The following is a 22,934-nucleotide window of genomic DNA, read 5'->3' on the forward strand; positions in this document are numbered from 1 at the left end:
AAAAAAAAGAGGATAGAAGAAAGGAATGTGGCAAAATCTTAACCACTGAATCTGGGTGATGGATATAATGGGGGATGTGTATCATTCTCTCTACTTTTCTGTATGTTTGAAATCTCTCAAAATAAAGAAATTCTGCTCTATGAAGCAAGGTAGTAAAAAGCCAGGTTATTTATTGCTGCAGTTCTCATTCATTCAAAACACAAACCTCTCCTTCTCTAACAGACTAACATGACATTTCCCAGGTGTTTTTTGGGGACTCCAGAGAGCCTGCATCTTCTGACATCTCTATAATCTCAGGGCAGGTGAAGGTACAGTGTCTAGACTCAAAGCACCATGAGGCACCAGTGTTCTGGACTGAAATGTACACAAGGGAAACATGCACCAGGCTTGACACCGGGGGGACCCCTACCCATACTTCTGCTGCCCACTTCCAGGAAGGCAGCAGGACAGCCTGGGGCAGCTGTGGACTCTTTCCTTTCCTTTTTTTTTTTTTTTTGAGAAGGAGTCTCGCTCTATCACCCAGGCTGGAGTGCAGTGGTGTGATCTCAGCTCACTGCAACTTCTGCCTCCCAGGTTCAAGCAATTCTCATCCCTCAGCTTCCTGAGTAACTGGGATTACCAGGCATGCACCACCTCGTCCAGCTAAGGTTTTTTTTTTTTTTCTGTATTTTTAGTAGAGATGGGGTTTCATCACGTTGGCCAGGCTGGTCTCAAACTCCTGACCTCAAGTGATCCGCCCACCTCAGTCTCCCAAAGTGTTGGGACTACAGGTGTGAGCCACAATGCCAGCTGCCCAGTTTCTTACAATCTTTCAGAAAACCTGCTGGAGGAGGCTGTGTGTGGTGGCTCATGCCTGTAACCCCAGCACTTTGGGAGGCTGAGGCAGGAGGATGGTTTGGGCTAGGAGTTCAAGACCAGCCTGGGCAACATGGCAAAACCCCATCTCTATGGAAAATACAAAAGTTAGCTGGGGCTGGGCACGGTGGCTCACACCTGAAATCCCAGCACTTTGAGAGGCCAAGGCGGGCAGATCACCTGAGGTCAGGAATTCGAGACCAGCCTGGCCAACATGGTGAAACCCTGTCACTACTAAGGATAAAAAATTAGCTGGGCCGGGCGCGGTGGCTCAAGCCTGTAATCCCAGCACTTTGGGAGGCCGAGACGGGTGGATCGCGAGGTCAGGAGATCGAGACCATCCTGGCTAACACGGCGAAACCCCGTCTCTACTAAAAAATAGAAAAAACTAGCCGGGCGAGTTGGCGGGCGCCTGTAGTCCCAGCTACTCGGGAGGCTGAGGCAGGAGAATGGCGTAAACCCGGGAGGCGGAGCTTGCAGTGAGCTGAGATCCGGCCACTGCACTCCAGCCTGGGCGACTGCGAGACTCCGTCTCAAAAAAAAAAAAAAAAAAAAAAAATTAGCTGGGCGTGGTGGCACACGCCTGTAGTCCCAGCTCATCAGGAGGCTGAGGCAGGAGGATTGCTTGAACCCAGGAGGTGGAGGTTGCAGTGAGCTGAGATCGTGCCACTGCACTCCAGCCTGGGTGACAGAGTGAGACTCCAACTCAAAAAAAAAAAGTTTGCCGGGCATGGTGGCATATACCTGTAGTTCCAGCTACTCAGTGGGGGGTCTTGGTTGGTAAGGGGGCACTGAGGTGGCAGGATTGCTTGAGCCTGGGAGGTCCAGGCAGCGGTGAGCCATGACAGCGCCACTACACTGCACTGCACTTCAGCCAGGGTGACAAATGGAGACACTGACTCAAAAACAAAACAAACAAACAAAAAAAAAAAACAAGAAAGAAAGAAAAGAAAACCCGCTGGAGGATGAAGCCAGACTCACTTAGGGTGGGGACAGGGTAGGTATAGACAATAAAATCATAACTGATTCTTTTTCCTTTCTAAAATTTAGAAGTTTGAAAGGCAATTTATCCCCAAATAGTCAAAATATAAAGGTTGCAAAATGAGTGACTTTATTATTTCTTCCATATTGTTGTAATCTTGCTGTTACACTATCTTGTCAGTGAGATATATTAATACACTGATAGGACTCATCAATTCTTATCCTTTCAGAGAAGCAGCAAAAACTCAGGAAAAGCCGTAGGCATTTCTGCTTCTTGCTTTCACATTGAAAGTAACTTCACTGTTGAAACTATTCAGTGGATTTCATTTGCTGCCTTCCCCTTCCTTCCCATCCAGGTCAGCTCTCACAGGGAGCCCACGCTTGGCTGCCCGGCCAACCCCACAGGCTGCCTGCGTCCTGCAATCCATTCCGAACTCCAGGGCCTCCCTGACGGGGCTGTCTCCCCACCCACTTCACAAGGCGCCAACCTACCTGGTGGGCTTCCACTCCTATCGCTTGCAGGGCAGACTTGAAAAACTCAGGAGAAGGCTTCCCCACTACCTCGGCTTTGATGCCACAGGCATACTGGGAAAAGAGAGAGGGACATGGCATGGGTTTGGGATCAAGGAACAGGTGTATGCCCAGCCACGGAAACCCTGTCCCCAATGTGCCCCCAAGAGCCAAGGGCCTTGAAGCAGCAGGATGCTGTGGGCCTGAGAACACATCTCACAGGCAGGAGCCTCACAACTCCAGAAAGGGCTGCTCGGGTCGCTCAGGTCGTCTAGCACCAGGCACCCTGCCATTCACTCAAAGGCCTACCCACAGCAGAAGGCATCCAAGAGCTGGCAAAACTACAGGGCTCCCAAGGGCCAGCAGAGCAGTGCTCTGCTCACTCACCTGCAATTCCGTCCTCTCATCCCTTCTCTCCTTCTCCCCTCTTCTCCCCAGCCCACTCCCAGCTCATCACAGGCCTCCTGTGTCAAGCCCGGGGCTCCATCTGCTCATCTGCCTCTCCTTCCCACCTGACGGCAAGCAGGCAGGAGCTGCTACAGCTGTGAGGATGGGATGGGATGTGAGGCTGACCTGGGGCAGCTGATGGGACCTGGGCCAGAGTGGACCTGGGGGAACCCTCCCAGAGGCCTGGCCACAGATGCTCTTGGAAACTGAAGGGGAAGTCAGGAAGGAGGCCAGTGAGGACCCGTCAAGCCTGAGGTGCTGCAGATGCCCAGGATCAGGAACGAGACCAGTGGTCAGCACTGATACAGAAGCCACAAGCCCAAGAAGAGCGTGGCAGAGAGCAGCTGGGAGAGCGGCAGGGTCCATGGCGGGAGAGGGGCTGTGCCCACTGGAGGATGGGGAGGACGGGGAGGGAGAGATGGGGAGGGAGGAGGACAGCGAGGGCTGGCCAGGGGAGCCCGGAATAGGAGGGCAGCCTTTGTGGAAACACAAAAGGCCATTCATATGTTAATGAAGCACAGCCTCTTCTCAAGAAAGACCCAAAAAGTCCCAGGTGCCCTCAGGTCTGAAGAGAGCTCGGGACAGAACCAGGGCTGGTACCTCAAGTGCCTTCATGTAGGGACCAACATCCAGCATCAGGCCAGAGGTCTCCTTGTAGTAACGCCTAGGAGAGAACAGAAGGGAGCACGGGATGCTGAGCACAGGAAGCTGAGCACGAGGAGCTGAGCGCAGGATGCTAAGCATTGGAAGCTGAGCACCGGGCCTGTCCTGCTGGCTGCAGAGCCGAGCCGGGGCTGAGGGGCGGTCCAGGCACCACGCTGAGAATGACCGCAGGGGACCCGCACCACAGAGCCTGGTGGCGGTGGCCGCGGTGGCGGGCTGCCACACCCAGTGGGGAGAGCGCAGCAGCCAGCAGCTCCAGGAAGGCCATGGGTCACACAGAACGTGCCCCTGCTGTCAGCCTCCTGGGGACCCTGCTGCAATGATTAACAGGGGACCCGGAGGGCAGATGGTTCCAGTTGCTAACACAGAGAATGACAAGTGACCTGTGTCCTGGGAAGGAACAGCAGGTCCACAGGGCATGTGGCGAACCCCTAATTGCTAATAATTAACCCCTAATTGCTGGCTGAAGAAGGGAACTCCATTAGTTCCACAGCACCCTGCTGCATCCCCTATTAGCCAGAGGTCAAGCGAGGTGCCAGGTTTCACGGGTGCCAGATGTTTTTATGAGAAGACAACTATTTTCTCCCCTGTCTCACGGAGGTGGAGACAGGCTCTGCATGAGGGGGCATTCCTTTTTCAAAATGGCCTCACTGCTCTTTGAGCCCAGTGCTGGCTTGGTGGCTGGTTGCAGCCCGGCCTGGCCCACCCTACGATGGCATCACACTGAGCCTCAAGACACCCACAGTCCAGACACATGGCGGGCCAGACCCGGCTCTGGCTGAACAAAGTCAATAGACTACAACGAGGGGAGAAAGTGGTTTAACCTGCACTGCTCTGAAGACGCAACTCACTGAAACCCAAGAATACGCAAGGGGGCTTGATTCTTGGAACCACTAAAATGTTTTGCCATCCACCATCCCATCGGTTTCCCTCTCCTCCTGCCACGCCCTTCGGATCTGGGAGACGTGGAGAAAGCATGTATGCAGAGAACGAGAGGGAAGAAGAGCGCATGCTGACTTCAGCATTCAGATCTCGCTGCCTTCTAACGGTGTGACTTTGGGTTGCTTACGCCTGTGGGCCTGTTTCCTAATCTGTAAAATGGACAACACGAACAACAAACAATACCTTCTCCTCACGGATTGCTGTGAAGCTTGAACAAAATAACGCATGCAAAGTTATTAACTTGGTACCTTGCATGCAGAAACTGCCCAGATGAGATAGGAGAATATTATTATAAATAACCGCTCACCCAGGCTGACACAGGCAATAAGATATAAGCTGAGGGAAGGACAAAATGAACACAGTCCTGTTCAATTTGGGGGGTTGAAATGTGTTATGTGACCTCCTGGGGTGTGAAAACTGAGCTCCCCGGGAGTTCCCCCGGTCTGTGTGCTTCCTCCAGCTTCGCCACTCCCGGGGACTCTGCCTGTCCCTTTCTGCCCCGCCTGACGCCTTGAAGCTGTACAAGCCACCCGGCCACTCCTGTTGGATGAACCGCTCACCCCTGGGCATCCTCCACTGCCTGCCTCAGACACTTCCCAGCTAAACTTACAGGCTGGGCTGCAGGTACCGGCTTCAGCCAAACCCGGGCCTTGCCAGGGCTGGTCCCCTACCACTCCCTTGTTAGGCATCTTTGGAGCTTGGAGTCTGTTTGTTGAAGGTGCGGGCATCTCCTGTCGTGACATGGGCTTGGGACTCTCCACGTGAACCCCAGGCCTGTTCCACAGCCTCTGAGGCTCCGTGCTCTGGGGTCACGACACAGGGATACAGGCTGGCTGGGATGCTGTCAACATGCTCACAGAGAGGGGACCTGAAAATGCTCCCCTTTTTAGAGTGACCCCCAAAAACAGGCTTAGAAATCCCTAAGTTCATGTCTTAGACGCAGACTTCAAATGTGTATTTTGCATTTACATGGCCTAAAAAAGTACTGCCTTTTCTTTTTCCCAGTTGGACAATCAGCTACTTTGGTCTGATGATTTCCTGATTTTCTGGATCCCTGGTGGGGTCCAGAGTTCTCAGGAAATGGTGAGGGGACACCAGGTTCTGGGGCCTCCACTGGCTGGTGCTGCAAATGGCCCAGGTTACCTTTGTCCCCCTTGGCATTAACGATCCCAGATGCTCCACAGCCCTTTGCAGGACTCGGGGACACTCCCAGCCCCAGGCCTGCTCCCCGGGGACTCACAGTCTGGTGGGGAAGCACAGAGGTCCACAGACAAACTTTCAAGGGCAGGACCCAGGTGATGGGCAGTCTGCTTGAACAGGGCGGGGGACGGGCTGGGGACAGGGAGGGAGGAGAGGCATGGAAAGCTGAGACTAAGTTAAAAGGAATGAAGGGGAGGTTGAGGTCCAGGGAGCATCTTGGAATTTGCTGAGCACCCTGCTGAGGACCAGGGTGGCCACGCCACCACAGGCAAGGCCCTCTGCAGGCCCTCGAAGGCCACGACCCTCGTCCCCTCCTGCCCACCTGTGCCAGGAGAAGGAGGGCATGGAGGTGGGTAGGCAGGGCCTCCCTAAGAAAGTGATGTGTGGAAGTAAGCCAGGACGGAGGAAAGAAAGTACCCTACATGGGAAATGCTTACCCAGCAACAAAAGAAAACGTGAAATCAACACAACTACTCCATTGTGACAGGTACAGCTCTGTTTGGAGCTGAGGATTCTGGGGGCTTCTGGGCCCAGAACCCTGTCCCTCAGCTACCCTGGGGCCAGCTGGAGGAGCTGGAGGTTGGGTGGACGGGAGCAAGCACCTCCCATCATCTGGCAAAACCTCTCAAGGGGACCCACGCGGCGCCACTTCTGCTGGCCTCATGTTCCCTGCAGCCTCTTCTAAAGTGAAAGAAACCTGGATTTTCTTATGTTTAAATTTAGTCCTGGATGGGATTTTAAAAAAACGAACGTGCAACTTAAAATACACCATCAAAACCTTGTCTTTGCATGCTAATCTTTAAAGTCCAAGAAGAACACGAACTTCCAGAAATCAAAATGAGAAACTTTGACATTTCTTTTTTTAAAAACTGAATCTGGGCTTGATTTTATAGTGCCCAGAATTTTTCTTTATTCCTTATTCATTCAGAAAAACAAAAAGGCATCTTGAGGCCAACTGTTACCTGAAAACATTTTTTTAGAGACACAGCAAATATAAGCACTTAAAATTTTTTTTAATATGAAGGTCCGGTCATCTCCACATACACGAGATGCGACGTATTTCTCCTGTTACTGGTTTAACCCAGTCAATGACAGCCCCACTTAGGACGTGAATGTTCTAGCCACAAAGAGGAACCCGTGGATGCTGGAAAGAAAGGGGGAAGCCCAGGAGGAGGAGTCAGATGCGATTTTAGGCTTTATTCTTCTGCCGTTTCCGATTATTCAGCACAGCCTCCCTGCAAATGACCACTTGACCTTTCCCAGAAGAGCCATTAACCTTCCAGAGTCTGTCGGGTAAACAGCTTAATTTTCTGAGAGCGGCATGACAGAAGAAATTACAAAGCCAATTCCCACTCTCCGGTCCAAACAGATGCCAAATGTAAATCACTCCATTTCCAGGAGAGGGACAGTCTGCCCCGGCGCCTCCACCCACTGCTCCTGCCTCCTTGGTGGGAACCGCTCAGCCTGTGCCCCTGCGTCCTGCAGTGTAGGACAGGCCTTACCAGCAGTGACCCACAGCCGAGGCCAGCACGGTGATGGCAGCTCTTCGAGGGTCCTAGGGCTGTCCTGAAAAGCTGGGACCTAGCCCCGAAAACTGCCAGTTCCTTTCTCTGGTTTTTAAACAACCAGAACCCCTGTCAGCAGAGATCCCACTAAACTCCCACTTTAAACAAATCCTTGTCTACTATGACATTTGCTGCAGTATTACAAAGCTGAAAGCGACTGCTTCCGTTTTTTTTTTTGTTTTTTTTTTTCCTTTTTCAACAATATAACTGTTCTATTATTATCCATGATCTGGAATAGTGGTTTGTAATAATTATGAGACTACTTTTATTTTTTTCTTTTTTGTAGATTGGAATCTTACTATGTTGCCCAGGCTGGTCTTGAACTCCTGGGCTCAAGCCGTCCTCCCACCTCAGCCTCCCAAAGTGCTGGGATTACAGGCATGTGCCACCAAGCTCGGCATGAGACATCTTTAAAGAAAAAAGTGTTACCATTGACGCATCACAGCAGAGCTTCTTCCTTATGCTTGTTCTCTAGTGAGGTGGGTGTTGGTGCCTTAAAGGCCTAATGGGTCAGCCCGGGGAAATGAGGGAAGAGGCCAGGTTCTGTGGCTTGCTTCATAGCAGCGACCTAAGTTGCAATGGGTCTAAGTTTAAAAAGGGACTACAAGGGTTAATTTAATATGTCAACTTGGCTGGGTCACAGTGCCCAGATATGTGGTCAAACATTATTCTGGATGTTTCTGTGAAGGTGTTTTTGGATGAGATTAACATTTAAACCGGTGAACTAGAAGGAGGAGAGTACATTCCCTTCCACAATGTGGGTGGACCGCATCCAACCAGTTGCAGGCTTTACTAGAACAAAGACTGACCTTCCCCGAGCAAGAATTCCACAGCGCACCGCCTTAGCACTCCGCGGCCATGCGTTCCTGAGTCCCCAGCCTGCCAGCCCTACCCTGCAGATTTTGGACTCACCAAGCCTCCACAGTCAATCTCTCTCTATATCTATGTTCTGTAGCTTCGGGCTTCTCTGAGGAACCCTGACTACATACAGGACACATTTTATTTATATGAGAAACACACTAGGAATTTTTAGTTACTATAAAGAAAATCCTCTTGGATTTCTTGAAACATCTTTCACTTGCCCATTTTTGATAGAGACAACAAGCGTGAAGAAATACTTCTCTACTTTGAAAAAAACAACAAACGGCGCCTGATCAATGGCAACTGACTCTGCGGTCTGGAGACGGGGACAACAGGGAGGGGTGGGGTCTGTGGTAAACTGAAACTAATGGAGGCAGTGGCTCCAGCAATGCCGCTGCGTGTGCAGGAATGTGAGGCTCACTATCTTCAAACCTTCTGATTCTTCAAAGAATCCAGAAATCTGGATATTTTGTGTAAAATCTCCCCATTTTTAAACACAGCCTCAAAAATACATTTAAGGTTTTTTTTTTTTGAGATGGAGTCTTGCTCTGTCACCCAGGTTGGCGTGCAATGGCATGATCTTGGCTTACTGCAACCTGTGCCTCACAGGTTCAAGCAATTCTCATGCCTCAGCCTCCCGAGTAGCTGGGACTATAGGCGTGCACCACCACACCTGGCTAATTTTTAAATTTTTAATAGAGATAGTATTTCACCATGTTGGCCAAGCTGGTCTCAAACCCCTGGCCTCAGGTGACCTGCCCACCTTGGCCTCCCAAAGTGCTGGGATTACAGGCATGAGCCACTGTCCCCAGCCCACATTTAAGGCTTGTGTGGGCAAAAAGTCTGCTCTAGAATGTAGCTTAGAGGTAACAAGCACAGGGTCTGGGGTCGGCCATGCCAAGGGGTGCTCCTGGTCCTATCAATACTCAACGGCTGGGGACAGCAGCTTATTTCATCTCTTGTGGCCTCAACACCCCCACCTGCAAAACGACCTGCCTAGAGCCCACAAGGTTGTAGTCAGAATTACACAAAATGGGGTACACAAAATGCATGGCAATGGCCAATGGCCAGATAAAAAGTCCCTCCATCTGTTCCATCAGTTGGTCCCATACAGCAAGCAGAGGCAGTGAGCACTGTCACCAGAAGCACCAAAGCTGGAAAACACTTCCTCTGCCATGGCCTTGGAATTCCCACACTTCATGAGAAGCTGAGGTAGACACCCCAAAGGATCCTTGCAACCCTAGGAGCCTGCGGTTCTAGAATTCTAGCTGTGCAGAACCCTGTGATTCTAGAATTCTAGGCTGTGCAGAATAAATCTGTGCAGCTTTCTGGAAACAACTTGGCAACATGCCTCAAGAACTTCAAAAATACTTGTTCTGTAACTGTATCCGGAGATGTCAGCTGAAATGCACCAAGAGGCTCATCACAGCCCTACTATGGTGAAAAACCAGGAACAATCTAGATGCCATTAGCAGGGATCAGTTAGAAAAAAATGGCCCTTTCCAGCCCTGGACCCTACAGCTGCAGAGATGTTGATGCCTAAGAAGAACCAGACTGCTATTTATGAACTCCTTTTTAAGGAGGGAGTGATGGTGGCCAAGAAGAATGTCCACCTGCCTAAGACCCAGAGCTGGCAGAGGAGAATGTGCCCAACCTTCATGTCATGAAGGTCATGCAGTCTCTCAAGTCCTGAGGCTGCGTGAAGGAAGTTTGCCTGGAGACACTTCTACTGGTACCTCACCCACCCAGGTATCCAGAATCTCTGTGATTACCACCGTCTGCCCCTGGAGAGGGTGTCTGCCATCCCATGCCACAGCCATCCGGAAACTGGCAGGCTGCGGCCTAAAGGTCTGGAGCGTGACCGACCTGCAAGACCCACAAGAGGGGAAGCCAACAGAGACACCCACAGACAGGGAGAGACACCCTCAGATGAGAAGAGACACCCTCAGATGAGAAGAGATACCCACAGATGGGGAGAGACATCCACAGACAGAGAGACACCCACAGACAGAGAGGCACCCACAGGCAGAGAGATACCCACAGATGGGGAGAGATACCCACAGATGGGCAGACACCCACAGATGAGGAGAGATACCCACAGATGGGGAGAGATACCCACAGATGGGGAGAGATACCCACAGACAGAGAGACACCCACAGGCAGAGAGAGACACCCACAGAGATACCTGCAGAGACACCCACAGACAGGGAGAGATACCCACAGACAGAGAGACACCCACAGGCAGAGAGAGACAACCACAGAGACACCTGCAGAGACACCCACAGACAGGGAGAGATACCCACAGACAGAGAGACACCCACAGGCAGAGACACCCACAGACAGAGACACCCACAGACAGATACCCACAGACAGATACCCACAGACAGAGACACCCACAGACAGACACCCACAGACAGATACCCACAGACAGATACCCACAGACAGAGACACCCACAGACAGACACCCACAGACAGAGACACCCACAGACAGGGAGAGACACCCTCAGATGAGAAGAGACACCCTCAGATGAGAAGAGATACCCACAGATGGGGAGAGACATCCACAGACAGAGAGACACCCACAGACAGAGAGGCACCCACAGGCAGAGAGATACCCACAGATGGGGAGAGATACCCACAGATGGGCAGACACCCACAGATGAGGAGAGATACCCACAGATGGGGAGAGATACCCACAGATGGGGAGAGATACCCACAGACAGAGAGACACCCACAGACAGAGAGAGACACCCACAGAGATACCTGCAGAGACACCCACAGACAGGGAGAGATACCCACAGACAGAGAGACACCCACAGGCAGAGAGAGACAACCACAGAGATACCTGCAGAGACACCCCAGACAGGGAGAGATACCCACAGACAGAGAGGCACCCACAGGCAGAGACACCCACAGACAGAGACACCCACAGACAGATACCCACAGACAGATACCCACAGACAGAGACACCCACAGACAGACACCCACAGACAGATACCCACAGACAGATACCCACAGACAGAGACACCCACAGACAGACACCCACAGACAGAGACACCCACAGAGAGAGACACCCACAGATGGGAGAGACACCCACAGACAGAGACACCCAGAGACACTCACACAGATACCGACAGAGACACCCACATACAGAGAGACACCCACAGACACCCACACACAGAGACACTCACAGAGAGAGTCACCCACAGAGAGACACCCATAGAGACAGACACCCGTGGATACCCACAGAGAGACCCACAGAGAGAGATACCCACAGATGGGAGAGACACCCGCAGACAGAGACATCCACAGACAGATGGAGATACTCACAGACAGAGAGAGACACAGACAGAGAGAGACACCCACAGACAGAGAGAGACACCCACAGATGGAGCGCTGTCCCCCCTAGTGTCAATGAGAAAGCTGAGGCTGGGGCTGGGTCAGCAACTGAATTTCAGTTTAGGGTATTTGGTCGTGGATGTGGTCAGCTACCTCAGTAAAACTGGCGAAGGTTATTTTGCATTGAATAAACTTATAAGCAGAAAAAAAAAAAGAAAAAAATTACAAGAGGCTGGGTGTGGCGGCTCACACCTCTAATTTCAACACTTTGGAAGGCCGATGCAGGTGGATTACAAGGTCAGGAGATCGAGACTATCCTGGCCAACATGGTGAAACCCCGTCTCTACTAAAAATACAAAAATTAGCCGGGTGTGGTGGCAGGCACCTGTAGTCCCAGCTACTCAGGAGGCTGAGGCAGGAGAATCGCTTGAACCCGGGAGGTGGAGGTTAAAGCGAGCTGAGATCACGCCACTGCACTCCAGCCTGGGTGACAGAGCGACACTCAGTCTAAAAAAAAAAAAAAAAAAAAACAAGATAGCCACACAACAGATAACTGTGCCCCAAGACATATCCATTTGCTGCATGCTAAGTCATTCACAAATACTGTTTGGTGAACAATAAAAAATGGGTGACAAAACAAGGTCAAGTGTGACACCAATGCTGTGAACACCTCCATCCATAATGGTCTATTCGCACAGGAAGCCACTTGTGAGGACATACACCAAAATAGTGACAGGTGTTTTCCTCGTGCAGTGGGGCTAAAAATATTTTCTGGTTTCTTCTTTTGCTCATCAGTATTGTCTAATTTTTCTTCAATGAACATGTGCTATCACAGTGTAAGAAAAATGTTAAATGTTAAAAATAACCAACACTGTTTTGTTTAAGAAAGAGATGGCAAGGCACGTGCTAGAGGCTCAGATAAAACACTGATCACAAAATCACACCTTTACAGAGACAGTGATCTGTGGCCAGAGACTGTCAGTGCCCAGACTGGGTAGGCCTCAAGCCTATTTTTTACTAATTAGACAACCCTGGAGAGCATTCTGCAACATCCTGCTGCAGCCTATGCAAATGCACCTTCTCCTTCTTTGCTCTAAACTTGGGACAATCAACAGCTGGCCTCTGAGATCTCCAGAGGATCTCCATCTGCAGTGACGCCCTCTCCTCGTCTAGACTCCACGTGGAAGCCTCATCAACCAGTTCCTGAAGACAGAGTGTTCCTATTTCCTAAAGAAATGATTAAAGGAGAGGAATAAAGAAATGAAGAGAGAAAGCATGAAAAAGGGAGGGAGAAGAAGGTCACCGGTGCTCCCCCCACATCCCCTTCTGCTTCCTTCTCTGCCTGATTCCACAAGTCAGAGACTAGCACAGCCTCATCTAAAGCACTGAGAAATGACTGTCCCTGGAGCCAACTTACCCTTTTCCCAGTGATATGAGCACAGGATTTTCTAGCTCCATGAGCACCTGGAAGGCGTTATTCATATTCTGATAAGAAAAGCTTTCTCCTGCGTCTGCGATTACCACACAGTTTGGGTTGGATGTGTCAATCTGATCAAATTCTGAGCGAACTCCTGGAAAGAGAGAGAGAGAGAGTGCAATGGAGCCCTGGGAGGATGTGGCCTACCTCCCCGTCTCCTACAGGGATACCTTTCACATGTCCTCCCCCTTTCTCAGGTACATTTCTTTCTGATCCTCACAGCTACCATGGGAGGTGGACACAGAAGGGTGTTATTCCTATTTGACAGAGGAGGGAATCTGGCTCCTCACTGAGGGCTTATGAGGAGAAAGGTGGACCCACCCAGGACCCTCCATCCCAATACAGCATCAGCCCCAGGAGCTCCCTGAGGTCACTATCGCAGGCAGGAAACCCACAGCTTTGCAACTGAGAAGGAAAATCTGCTCAGAAGACACTGAGAGCCTGCAGCAGGAGGAAACGGGGCTGCTTGCAAGCCTTGGAGGGTTGGCACTACTGGTCCCAAACTGTAAGAACCGTTGACACATTTCAGGCGACCCCACACATATGTCCTGAAGAAAAAGCAGAATCCATCCCCACAGGCCCAGTTCACCAGCTCCCTTAGGAAACTCTCTTCCTTCTTCTCCTTGTCTTCTCCCATTTTAAATTAAAATAGGAAAATTTGCAAAGATACATCAAATCATTGGCTTTGTGTCTTCAGATCCTAGAAGAAACATGCTGTCATATCTCTTAGGATTACCTGTCGACCTTTCTAAATTAAAAATAAACTGAGGCCAGGCATGGTGGCTCATGCCTGTAATCGCAGTACTTTGGGAGGCCAAGGTGGGCAGATCGCCTGAGGTCAAGAGTTCGAGACCAGCCTGGCCAACATGGTCAAAACCCTGTCTCTACTAACAATACAAAAATTAGCCCGGCCATGGTGGTGGGCACTTGTAATCTCAGCTACTCAGGAGGCTGAGGCAGGTGAATCACCTGAACCTGGGAGGCAGAGGTTGCAGTGGGCTGAGACTGTGCCACTGTATTCCAGCCTGGGCAACAGAGTGAGACAAGAAAGAAAAGAAAAGAAAAGAAAAGAAGAAAGAGAAAGAGAAAGAGAAAGAAAGAAAAGAAAAAGAAAGGAAGGAAGGAAGGAAGGAAGAAACTGAAATACCCAATGAGATACCATTTCATACCCACCAGAATGGTGAGAATTAAAAAGACTGATAATGCCAAGGTCTGGTGAGGATACTGAACAGCTGCAACAGATGGAAGAAGTGCAAAATAGTACAATCCCTCTGTAAAAAAAGGTCTGGCAGTATTTTATAAAGGTGAACATACACGTACCCTATGACCCAGTAATTTCACTGCTAGGTATTTACCCAAAAGAACTGTGTAAGAATGTTCAGAGCAGATTTGTTCATAATAGACTAAAACTGGTAACAATCCAGGTATCAACAACATGTGAATGGATAAACTGTGGTCTGTTCACTCAATGGACTACTATTCTGCAATAAAAATGAACAACTCTGCTGATACAAGCAACAATATTGGTGAATCCCAAAAACATTATGTTGGGTAAAAGAAGCCTTACATGGCCGGGCGCGGTGGCTCAAGCCTGTAATCCCAGCACTTTGGGAGGCCGAGACGGGCGGATCACGAGGTCAGGAGATCGAGACCATCCTGGCTAACACGGTGAAACCCGTCTCTACTAAAAAATACAAAAACTAGCCGGCGACGAGGCAGGCGCCTGTAGTCCCAGCTACTCGGGAGGCTGAGACAGGAGAATGGCGTGAACCCGGGAGGCGGAGCTTGCAGTGAGCTGAGAGCCGGCCACTGCACTCCAGCCTGGGTGGCAGAGCAAGACTCCGTCTCAAAAAAAAAAAAAAAAAAAAAAAAAAAAAAAAAAGAAGCCTTACACAAAACACTACTGTGACAGAAAGGTTAACTCAGCAGGACTAGGTTGCTCAAACCCTGTACATTCCAAAAAAGGCCTGTCTTCAGACTGGCTTCTGGGAGATAACCTCTGAACCACGGCAATGTCCTACCTGATAGGAGGGGTTTTGTATGCTCAAGGCCTTGGGCCCTGCTCTCTCAGTCTGGCCAGATCATTTATGCTAACAGCTTGGCTTATGGTGAACACCTGTTTGTGTATGCCTGAAGCCCTGGCCGAGCTGTATCAGTTTGGACTCTGCAGGGTGGGAGACTGAGTTGCTAAGGTCAGTCATGCAGGTGCTAATGTCTACACAAAAACCCTGGACACTGAGGCTCCAGTGAGCTTCCCTGGTGGCCAGTGCTTCCCACGTGCTGTCATACGTCATTGCTGGGAGAATCAAGTGTGCCCAGTAGGACTCCACTTTGAAGGGACAACTGGAAGCTCACTCCTGTCTTCTCCTACACTTTGCCCCATGTGTCTCCTCTCTTTGCTGAATTTAATCTTTATTCCTTCACGGTAATAAGTCTAACTGAGAGTAATACTTTTTCGAAGTTCTGTGAGTCCTTCTAATGAATCATTCAGCCTGGGGGTAGCACTGGAGGCCCCAGTACAATTATAACTGTATGATTCTATTTACATAAAATTCTAGAATAGGAAAACTTATTTATAATGAAAAAAATCCAAACAGTGGTTGCCTCTAAGGGGACAAGAGGTAGAGATCGCCTGGGCAAGGCGCGAGGTAGCTGTCAGAGCTGTCAGTGATGGTGATGGTCTAGCTCTAGCTCTTCACGGGGCTGGGTTCCATGGGTGCAGCATGTATTCATCAAAACTCAGCAAAAGTACACTTGAGGTGTGTACATTTCATTGTATGTATATTTTACATCAACAGGAAAAACTGTAAACAAATACTGAACTCTAATGCTATGCTAAAGTGTTTAGGGGAGTATACCTGTGTCTGCATTTTACTCTGAAATGCATCTAAATAATAACATGGACAGACAGATCGAGGGATGGACAGATATAAAGTGAAGAAAATATCAAAAAATGTCATTGACAACCTAGGTAAAGGGTATAAAACTATGCCAAGGCAGGGGGCGGTGGCTCACTCCTGTAATCCCAGCACTTTGGGAGGCTGAGGTGGGTGGATCACCTGAGGGCAGGAGTTCAAGACCAGCCTGGCCAACATGGTGAAACCCCATCTCTACTAAAAATACAAAAATTAGGCAGGTATGGCGGCACGCACCTGTAACCCCAGCTACTTGGGGGGCTGAGGCAGAAGAATCACTTGAACCCGGGAAGCAGAGGTCACAGGGAGCCAAGATCATACCACTGCTATACTCCAGCCTGGGTGACAGAACGAGACTCTGTCACACACACAAAAAATAAAAAATAAAAAATAAACTATTCCAAGTAAAAATTACTTGAACTTTGTTGTATGCTTGAAATTTTTCATAAAATGTTAGACAGAAAATCCACCAATGATTGAAAAAAAAAATTCCAAGTCTGAAAACAAGGGTCTAGTTATTGAAAACACGGATGCAGGATTACAGCTGAGGAAGAGTATTCATCCTCCCTCCAGCCTCCCAGCTTTGTCATCTGCTTGTCTGATTCACTGGCCAAGGCCACCCTCCAAGCAGATGCCCACCTCCCTCTCCGGCTGGCTTCCTCCAGCTCTATTCCCAGGTCCAGCAACCCTTTTCTGAAGGATAGGGGAAGATAATTTTTCTTAAATCTTCTTTCTTTGAAGACCATGTTCTAAAGACACTAGCAGGGATCCTAAATTACAGAGAAAGCATTTTGAGAAACATGATTTTTAAAGGCTGGGCATGTCAGCCTTCACTGGCACTAGGTCTATGAAGTCAACATTTGGGCTTTCCAGGGGGCACCCGCCACTTCTTGAGAGCCCCCACCTTGCCCTGGAAAGGAAAAACCATGCTTGCCTCTGCCTAGTGGTTTGTAAAAAAAAAAATATCAAGTTCGGAGGAAGGAGAAGGCGCAGTGGACCAATGGAGAAGTGTCTGGAATAGCTAATGTCTCTTCTTTTTAAATATTCAGGAGGCACCAGATAATATTGTTCCTTCTGCTTCATTCCAAAAAATCCTCCCCACTGAGGGTCAAAGGGGCTCTCTGTTCTTGCATTCAGACTAAAATCAGGATGCAAACCTTGTTCCTACAGCTATTTGCAAACTGTTCCAAAGAGCAGGGCTGGTTTTCACATAGTTCAAGGCTATGGTGCCAGACGTTAGAAGCTATGGACCTCAATGTAGCTTCTCACTGATAGTCTCTCGCGCTCTCTCTCTGTCGCTTTCTCAACAGGAGCTAGAACTCCACCCCCTTGACAATTCCCTGGTCCCTTGGTCCATCCTAGATCAGGAAAGAGAGCTTAGGATTTTCCTCACAGGAGCCATCCAGAATCTGCTCTAAGGACCCTCTGGTGTGAGGCCAAGGAATGGACGGGGCTGGGTCTTAACTTCCCCAGCCCCCAGCAGGAAGTCCCATGAGGTTTTTGCCCCCCGCCCCTGAGTGTTGGTGGCCTAGCTCAGTCAGCGGTCCAGCCCTGTGAAAGAGGTCCCTCTGCACAGCCCCCACCCTGGGAAAAGGGAGCTTTCACCCCCATGAGGTCCTGGTGCCCAGCAGGCCTACCGTCGTGGATGAGCAGGTATGGTCGCAGGCCTCGCTCCTTCAGGATCTGGCAGGCAGCCGGTGCCGGGGCGGTCACCTCCCCCTCAGAGATGTCAAATCCCAGCCTCCGAAGCTGCCCCACCAGCTCTGCCCGGGACTTCTGCGACTCATTGGTGCAGAACCTCACCTTCAGCCGGGAGCCCTTCAGTCTGCAGCAAGGGAGACACAGGCCCGGGGAGTCAGTACGTGGAGTGTGGGGCCTCTGAAGGAGGCTGCGCGGTGCTTCTCGGAGGGCATCCAGCAAAGTCCAGAACAGGCCAGGCCACTGCGAGCCCCTGAGGGGGCCCTGGCTGACCCCGGGTGTGTTCGGACTGAGATTTCTGAGCTGAAGCAGACCCCTTCTCAGAGGACCCCATACCACGCCCCAACTCTTTCCATCCTCACTGGACTTCATACACCTGAGGCTCCCTGAGGTTCCCCACTGACCTCCCTTTTCATTGCCCCTCCCCCTGCCTGGGATGCAGCTCTGTCCCCCCACATCTCCACCTGTGCCACTTCTTTATTTTTTTATTTTTTTTTATTTTTGAGACGGAGCCTCGCTCTTGTCGCCCAGGCTGGAGTGCAGTGGCATGATCTCATCTCACTGCAACCTCCACCTCCCAAATTCAAACGATTCTCCTACCTCAGCCTCCAGAGCAGCTGGGATTACAGGTGCCCGCCATCACATCAGGCTAATTTTTTGTATTTTTAGTACAGACGGGGTTTCACTATGTTAGCAAGGCTGGTCTCAAACTCCTGACCTCAGGTCTCCCAAAGTGCTGGGATTACAGGTGTAAGCCGTCGTGCCTGGCCCACCTGTGCCACTTCTACCCAGCCCGAGAGCCATGCAATACCTCCTCTCCACAATCCTGCTCAGCCTGGCTAGGGGCCACCTCTGAGTGTCCACAGCTATTTCTCTGTCCCTTTCCACCACACTTAGCATTTCCACTTGCAAACGAGCTGCACACATCCACGCCTTACTAACTCTGGATCCATATTTCCCAAAAGGTACAAAGGCAGATGGCCCGAGACAAGGTTTGTCTTCTCATCACTGTCAATGGAGAAAGGTTTGTCAAAGTCATCAGGGACACCAACTATTCTGGAACGGACAGACAGGACCTGGACCCTGCTCAAACCCAGCCTGGAGGTCTCACGAACTTGAGGATGCTGCCACTGGCCGGCGGCACCAAGCTTCTTCCCTCCTGACTTCACAGGAGACCCGCGAATCCAGGCTGCACCTGGGCAAGTTCTCAGAATGCACCAAATGAAATAACATCCACCCTTCTGCAAACTATCAGTGAGCGCCTACTACGTGCCTGGCACTGGCCAGTCATGAGCATGGACAAGGTCCTGGATCTCCAGGCCACTATCCAGGGTGGGGTAGGAGGAGGGCACCAAACAAGAGACCCCACGAAGGAAGGGCAATTTGTGACTGATAAGAGAGAGGCGCTATTGCAGAACATAAACAGGGTGAGCAGACAGAGGGTGACAAGGTGGGGTAGGAAGGCCAGGGGAGGCCTCCCTGGGGCAGCAAGAGAGAGGGCCAGGGTGTGGCGCTTCTGTGTAGGGAGAGCAGGCTGGAGGACCTGGCGCCCACCAGGAAGGGACCTGTGCACGTTAGAGGAACCTGCAGAGGTGGGCGGGGTGGGTCACTCAGACCTGGGGGGAGGGTGACAGGCCAGACCTGGCTCCCTCACCCAGATCACAAGAGCCCTCTCTGGACAAACCGGCCCCAACAAGGCAGTGGTCATATCTGACATCTGCATCGAGCTGCAGTGTGGACTCGTGGAAAAGACATCACGCTGCAAGCCCAAGGGCCGAAGGTTTTAAGAAACCCTAGTAAAATTAACCAGCCATGCTAATTGCATTTGGCGCCGTTCTCAGACAGGCCCGAAACACGCATTTCACCGAGCGCCAAAGATGCAGACGCCTTGGCTCTTCACCTATTCTTTCAAGCTGCATATTTTTTACAATCTAAGCAAAACAGCAAAACAGTGTTAAATGCGTAATTTAAAATTTATAGAAAATACACATAGAGAGGAGGCATGTGCTCAAGTTTTGTTTACAGATGTGGCCCCAAGGAAAGGAATACACGCACATTCAACCCAGTTACTAGAACTACAGCTTGAAATCAACTTCCATCTGAGCAAGTGAGACCCAACTAAAGACTCAACTCAAACTGAACCCAGAGTGAATGGCATTTATCCATGTTATGGGTGAGGGACTGAAGCCCAGAAATGTCAAGGGCTTTCTGTTCCCCCTCTTGAGCCTGAGACTTTGGAGGTGGAGCTGCTATCTACTCACAGTGGAGTCAGGAACAGGAAATCGGCACTCTGGAGCTCTCTCGCAGAGTGGGGAAAGGACACAGCCCAGTGTGAGGTCTTAAAGACTGGGGATTCAGACCCAACTGGAGGCCTGAGGGACGGACAAGGAGATGGCAGGAAAGGGCAGGCCAGGTGGTGGGAAGGGCAGCCCACCTGGTGCACAGGCAGGTGTGCACTGGCCCCGCCCTCTCGGATAGAAAGAACTATCCGAGCAGCGTGGGGTATGTGGAAGGTGGAGCCAGAAAATGAGGCTGGAGTGGAGAACCACTGAGAGGGCAGATAAGGCAGAGCACAGTGGCTCATGCCTGTAATCCCAGCACTTCGGGAGGTTGAGGTGGGTGGATCACTTGAGGGCAGGAGTTCGAGACCAGCCTGGTCAACATGGAGAAACCCTGTCTCTACTAAACATACCAAAACAAACAAACAAAAATTGCCGGGTGTGGTGGCGGGCACCTGCAGTCCTAGCTACTCAGAAGGCTGAGACAGAAAAATCGCTTGAACCCAGGAGGCGGTCACAGTGAGCTGAGCCACTGCACTCCAGCCTGGGCCACAGAGTGAGACTCTGTCTCAAAACAAAAAACAAAAACAAAAAAACAGGCAGATAGGCCAGGCACGATTCCCCACTACTGAGGGAGGGCCCCAAATACAGCCCTGAGTGGTAGTGACAGCTATTGGGAAAAGGTGGCAGGACTCAGGCCAATGTCCCCTCCTCCTCCCACCGTCCGGTGTAACATTGCCACACCCCATCTCTCTCTGTCAGTTTTTGTGTATAACACTAACCAGCGTCTCCAATCATCTGATTTATGCATCTGTTGTGTTTCTTACTGGCCTACGAACTCCAGGAGTTTAGGCATGAATCTGCTCGGGTCTCCTTGGCATCCCCAGGGCTTTCCACAGGGCTTGGCACTTCACAATCCCCCAAAAACATATGCTGAATGACTGACTGATGGAGAAGTCTAAATGATCTCACCCGCTACTTCCCTGAGGGTGTCCTGAGCCTGCAGCCTCCTTACAACCCCCACCAGAAACAGACAGGCTTCCGTGATGAAAAACATGTTTCTGAGCTGAAATAAGCCTCCAGACCCCCAGTCGTGGAGCTGACAGGTGCAATTTAGGAAGAAATGTGTAGATCTGCTGACCACATAGTGAATGCAGACAAGAGGTTGGCAACGTCTTCTTCAATAGCACAAGTGATTCATTCCTTTCTTACTATTTGTCTTTCCTAATCAGAGGTTTATGAATTATCAGTTACACTTACTGGTTAATTGCCCTTCATAAAGATAGCTTTTTTAATTTTTAAATTAGGCAGTTAATATATTGTAACTAATAGCATCACCTTGTACATTATGGATAGATCTCCATTGATTGGCACCGGGAACGTGTGACTCGGACCCAAGTTAATGGAGCAGTTGAGTGAAGAAGTGCAGGGGGTCCCTGGGGACTAATTATTGCTAATGAATGATGATGTGACCTTCTCAGAACAGTGAGCAATCGATGTGACAGTGAGATGACAGTGACTCACATCTGTTATTCCAAACACAACTTCAGATGTGGATGAAAGATGAGTAAGTCACAGAACTCACTTTGGGACTCTTGAGCCACAGGCCTCCTTTGAAAAGCTGACAGAAGTTCATTCAACCTATATGCTCTTACAATAGCAAGTACTAGTTTAAGAGATGAAATCTGTCCCTGAAAAATCTGATGTGAAATGCTAGGGTAAGTGTCCTCCCGTTGGGTTCTGTCTTTCTGTGCCCCGGACCACACCCCCCTTTGAGCAGTCACCAGAGACCCATTCTGACCACCAGGGACTATCCCCAGGTTGCCTCTTCCTTATTTTAAGCTACTGAAAATAAAGTATGCACTATTGTTTAAAGAGTAAAATATTAATACAACATTACACTGAGCCTTGCCTCTGGATAAGGACGGTGGTGTCACTCAAGATCCATGATCTGATTTTGTCCTCGTGCCCAAGGTATTTGCTGTCCCTTATGCACATCCCCAAGGGCCAGGTGCCTGGCTCGCAGGTGGCCCTCAGTAAGTCGTACCCACTGGGCAAATGAGCCTATGAGGCAAGAACCATTATCTCTACTCTAGAAGGAGAAGATGGAGGCCCCAGGAGACAGAGACCTGACCAAGGTCACACAACTTGTAAGCAGCAAGGCCTGTGAGCCCAGACGGGGAGTCCTAACCCCCAATGTGACTGCATCTGGAGATGGGGCCTTTGTGGAGTGACTCAGGTAAAATGAAGGCATAAGGGTGGGACTTCCTCATGATAGGATGTGTCCTAGGAGGAAGAGACACCAAAGAGCACTCCTGCTCTCTCTTTCCATGAAGGCACAAAGAGGCCATGTGAGCACACAGCAAGCCGGCACCTGCTTACAAGCCCAGAAAAGGGACCTCACCAGAAACTGGCCATGCTGACCCCTGATATCAGCCTTCCAGTCTCCAGAACTGTGAAAAAATAAACGTCTGCTGTTGAAGTCCTCCGTCAATGGCACTTGCTATGGCAGCCCAGGCCGACTAGGACAGCTGAGGTAGCAAATCCTTGTTATCCCTCAGTGGGGCCTGCCACAGGATGCCACAGACTTGGCCTTGGGAGGCATGGAGTACAAGAATTCCAAAATATCAGGAAAGCCCTAGTCAGGTACAGCTCCAGGACCCCAGCAAGCCTCGCAAAGAGCTGCACCAAGAGCCCCTGCAAAGAGGGACCAGCCCAGCTCTGGGATGGGCTGTTTCCCACCCACCACCCAAGAACCTTGGGGAAGGGGCCTTCTGCAGGGTCCTGGCTGCCAGACAGCTCCTCTGAGACCGTGGCCCCCATCTCAACATGCTGCCTCCTCCCCAGGAGTCCCATGAGAGTGGGGATTTGCTCCCACTTCCTGTGGCCAAACTGGATCTTTTTTTTTTTTTTGAAACAGAGTCTCACTCTGTCAGCCAGGCTGGAGTGCAATGGCACAATCTTGGCTCACAGAAACCTCCGCCTCCCGGGTTCAAGTGATTCTCCTGCCTCAGTCTCCCGAGTAGCTATGATGACAGGTGCCCACCACCATGCCTGGCTAATTTTTGTATTTTTAGTAGAGATGGGGTCTCACCATGTTGCCCAGGCTGGTCTTGAACTCCTGATCTTGGGTGATCCACCTTCCTTGGCATCCTAAAGTGCTGGAATTACAGGCGTTAGCCACCGCGCCTGGCCTAAGCCA

The 22,934-nt window shown here is 50.5% G+C and overlaps 1 protein-coding gene across 5 annotated transcripts in view; it reads right to left on the bottom strand.

Moving 5' to 3' along the window:
* Positions 1 to 22,934, bottom strand: part of LHPP (phospholysine phosphohistidine inorganic pyrophosphate phosphatase) — a 153,976-nt gene that overhangs the window by 114,494 nt on the left and 16,548 nt on the right. For all 5 annotated transcript variants that reach the window (XM_033179833.1, XM_033179865.1, XM_033179842.1 and 2 more), the window contains exons 2-5: positions 17,393 to 17,580; positions 12,781 to 12,934; positions 3,394 to 3,457; positions 2,329 to 2,421 (exon numbers count right to left, since the gene is read on the bottom strand). In XM_033179833.1, coding sequence (XP_033035724.1) covers positions 2,329 to 2,421; positions 3,394 to 3,457; positions 12,781 to 12,934; positions 17,393 to 17,580 — 499 coding nt within the window. The remainder of the gene's footprint in view (positions 1 to 2,328; positions 2,422 to 3,393; positions 3,458 to 12,780; positions 12,935 to 17,392; positions 17,581 to 22,934) is intronic.

This window comes from Trachypithecus francoisi, unplaced genomic scaffold (genome assembly GCF_009764315.1).
Source record: "Trachypithecus francoisi isolate TF-2019V2 unplaced genomic scaffold, Tfra_2.0 Contig01579, whole genome shotgun sequence".
In the NCBI taxonomy this organism is placed as follows: domain Eukaryota; kingdom Metazoa; phylum Chordata; class Mammalia; order Primates; family Cercopithecidae; genus Trachypithecus; species Trachypithecus francoisi.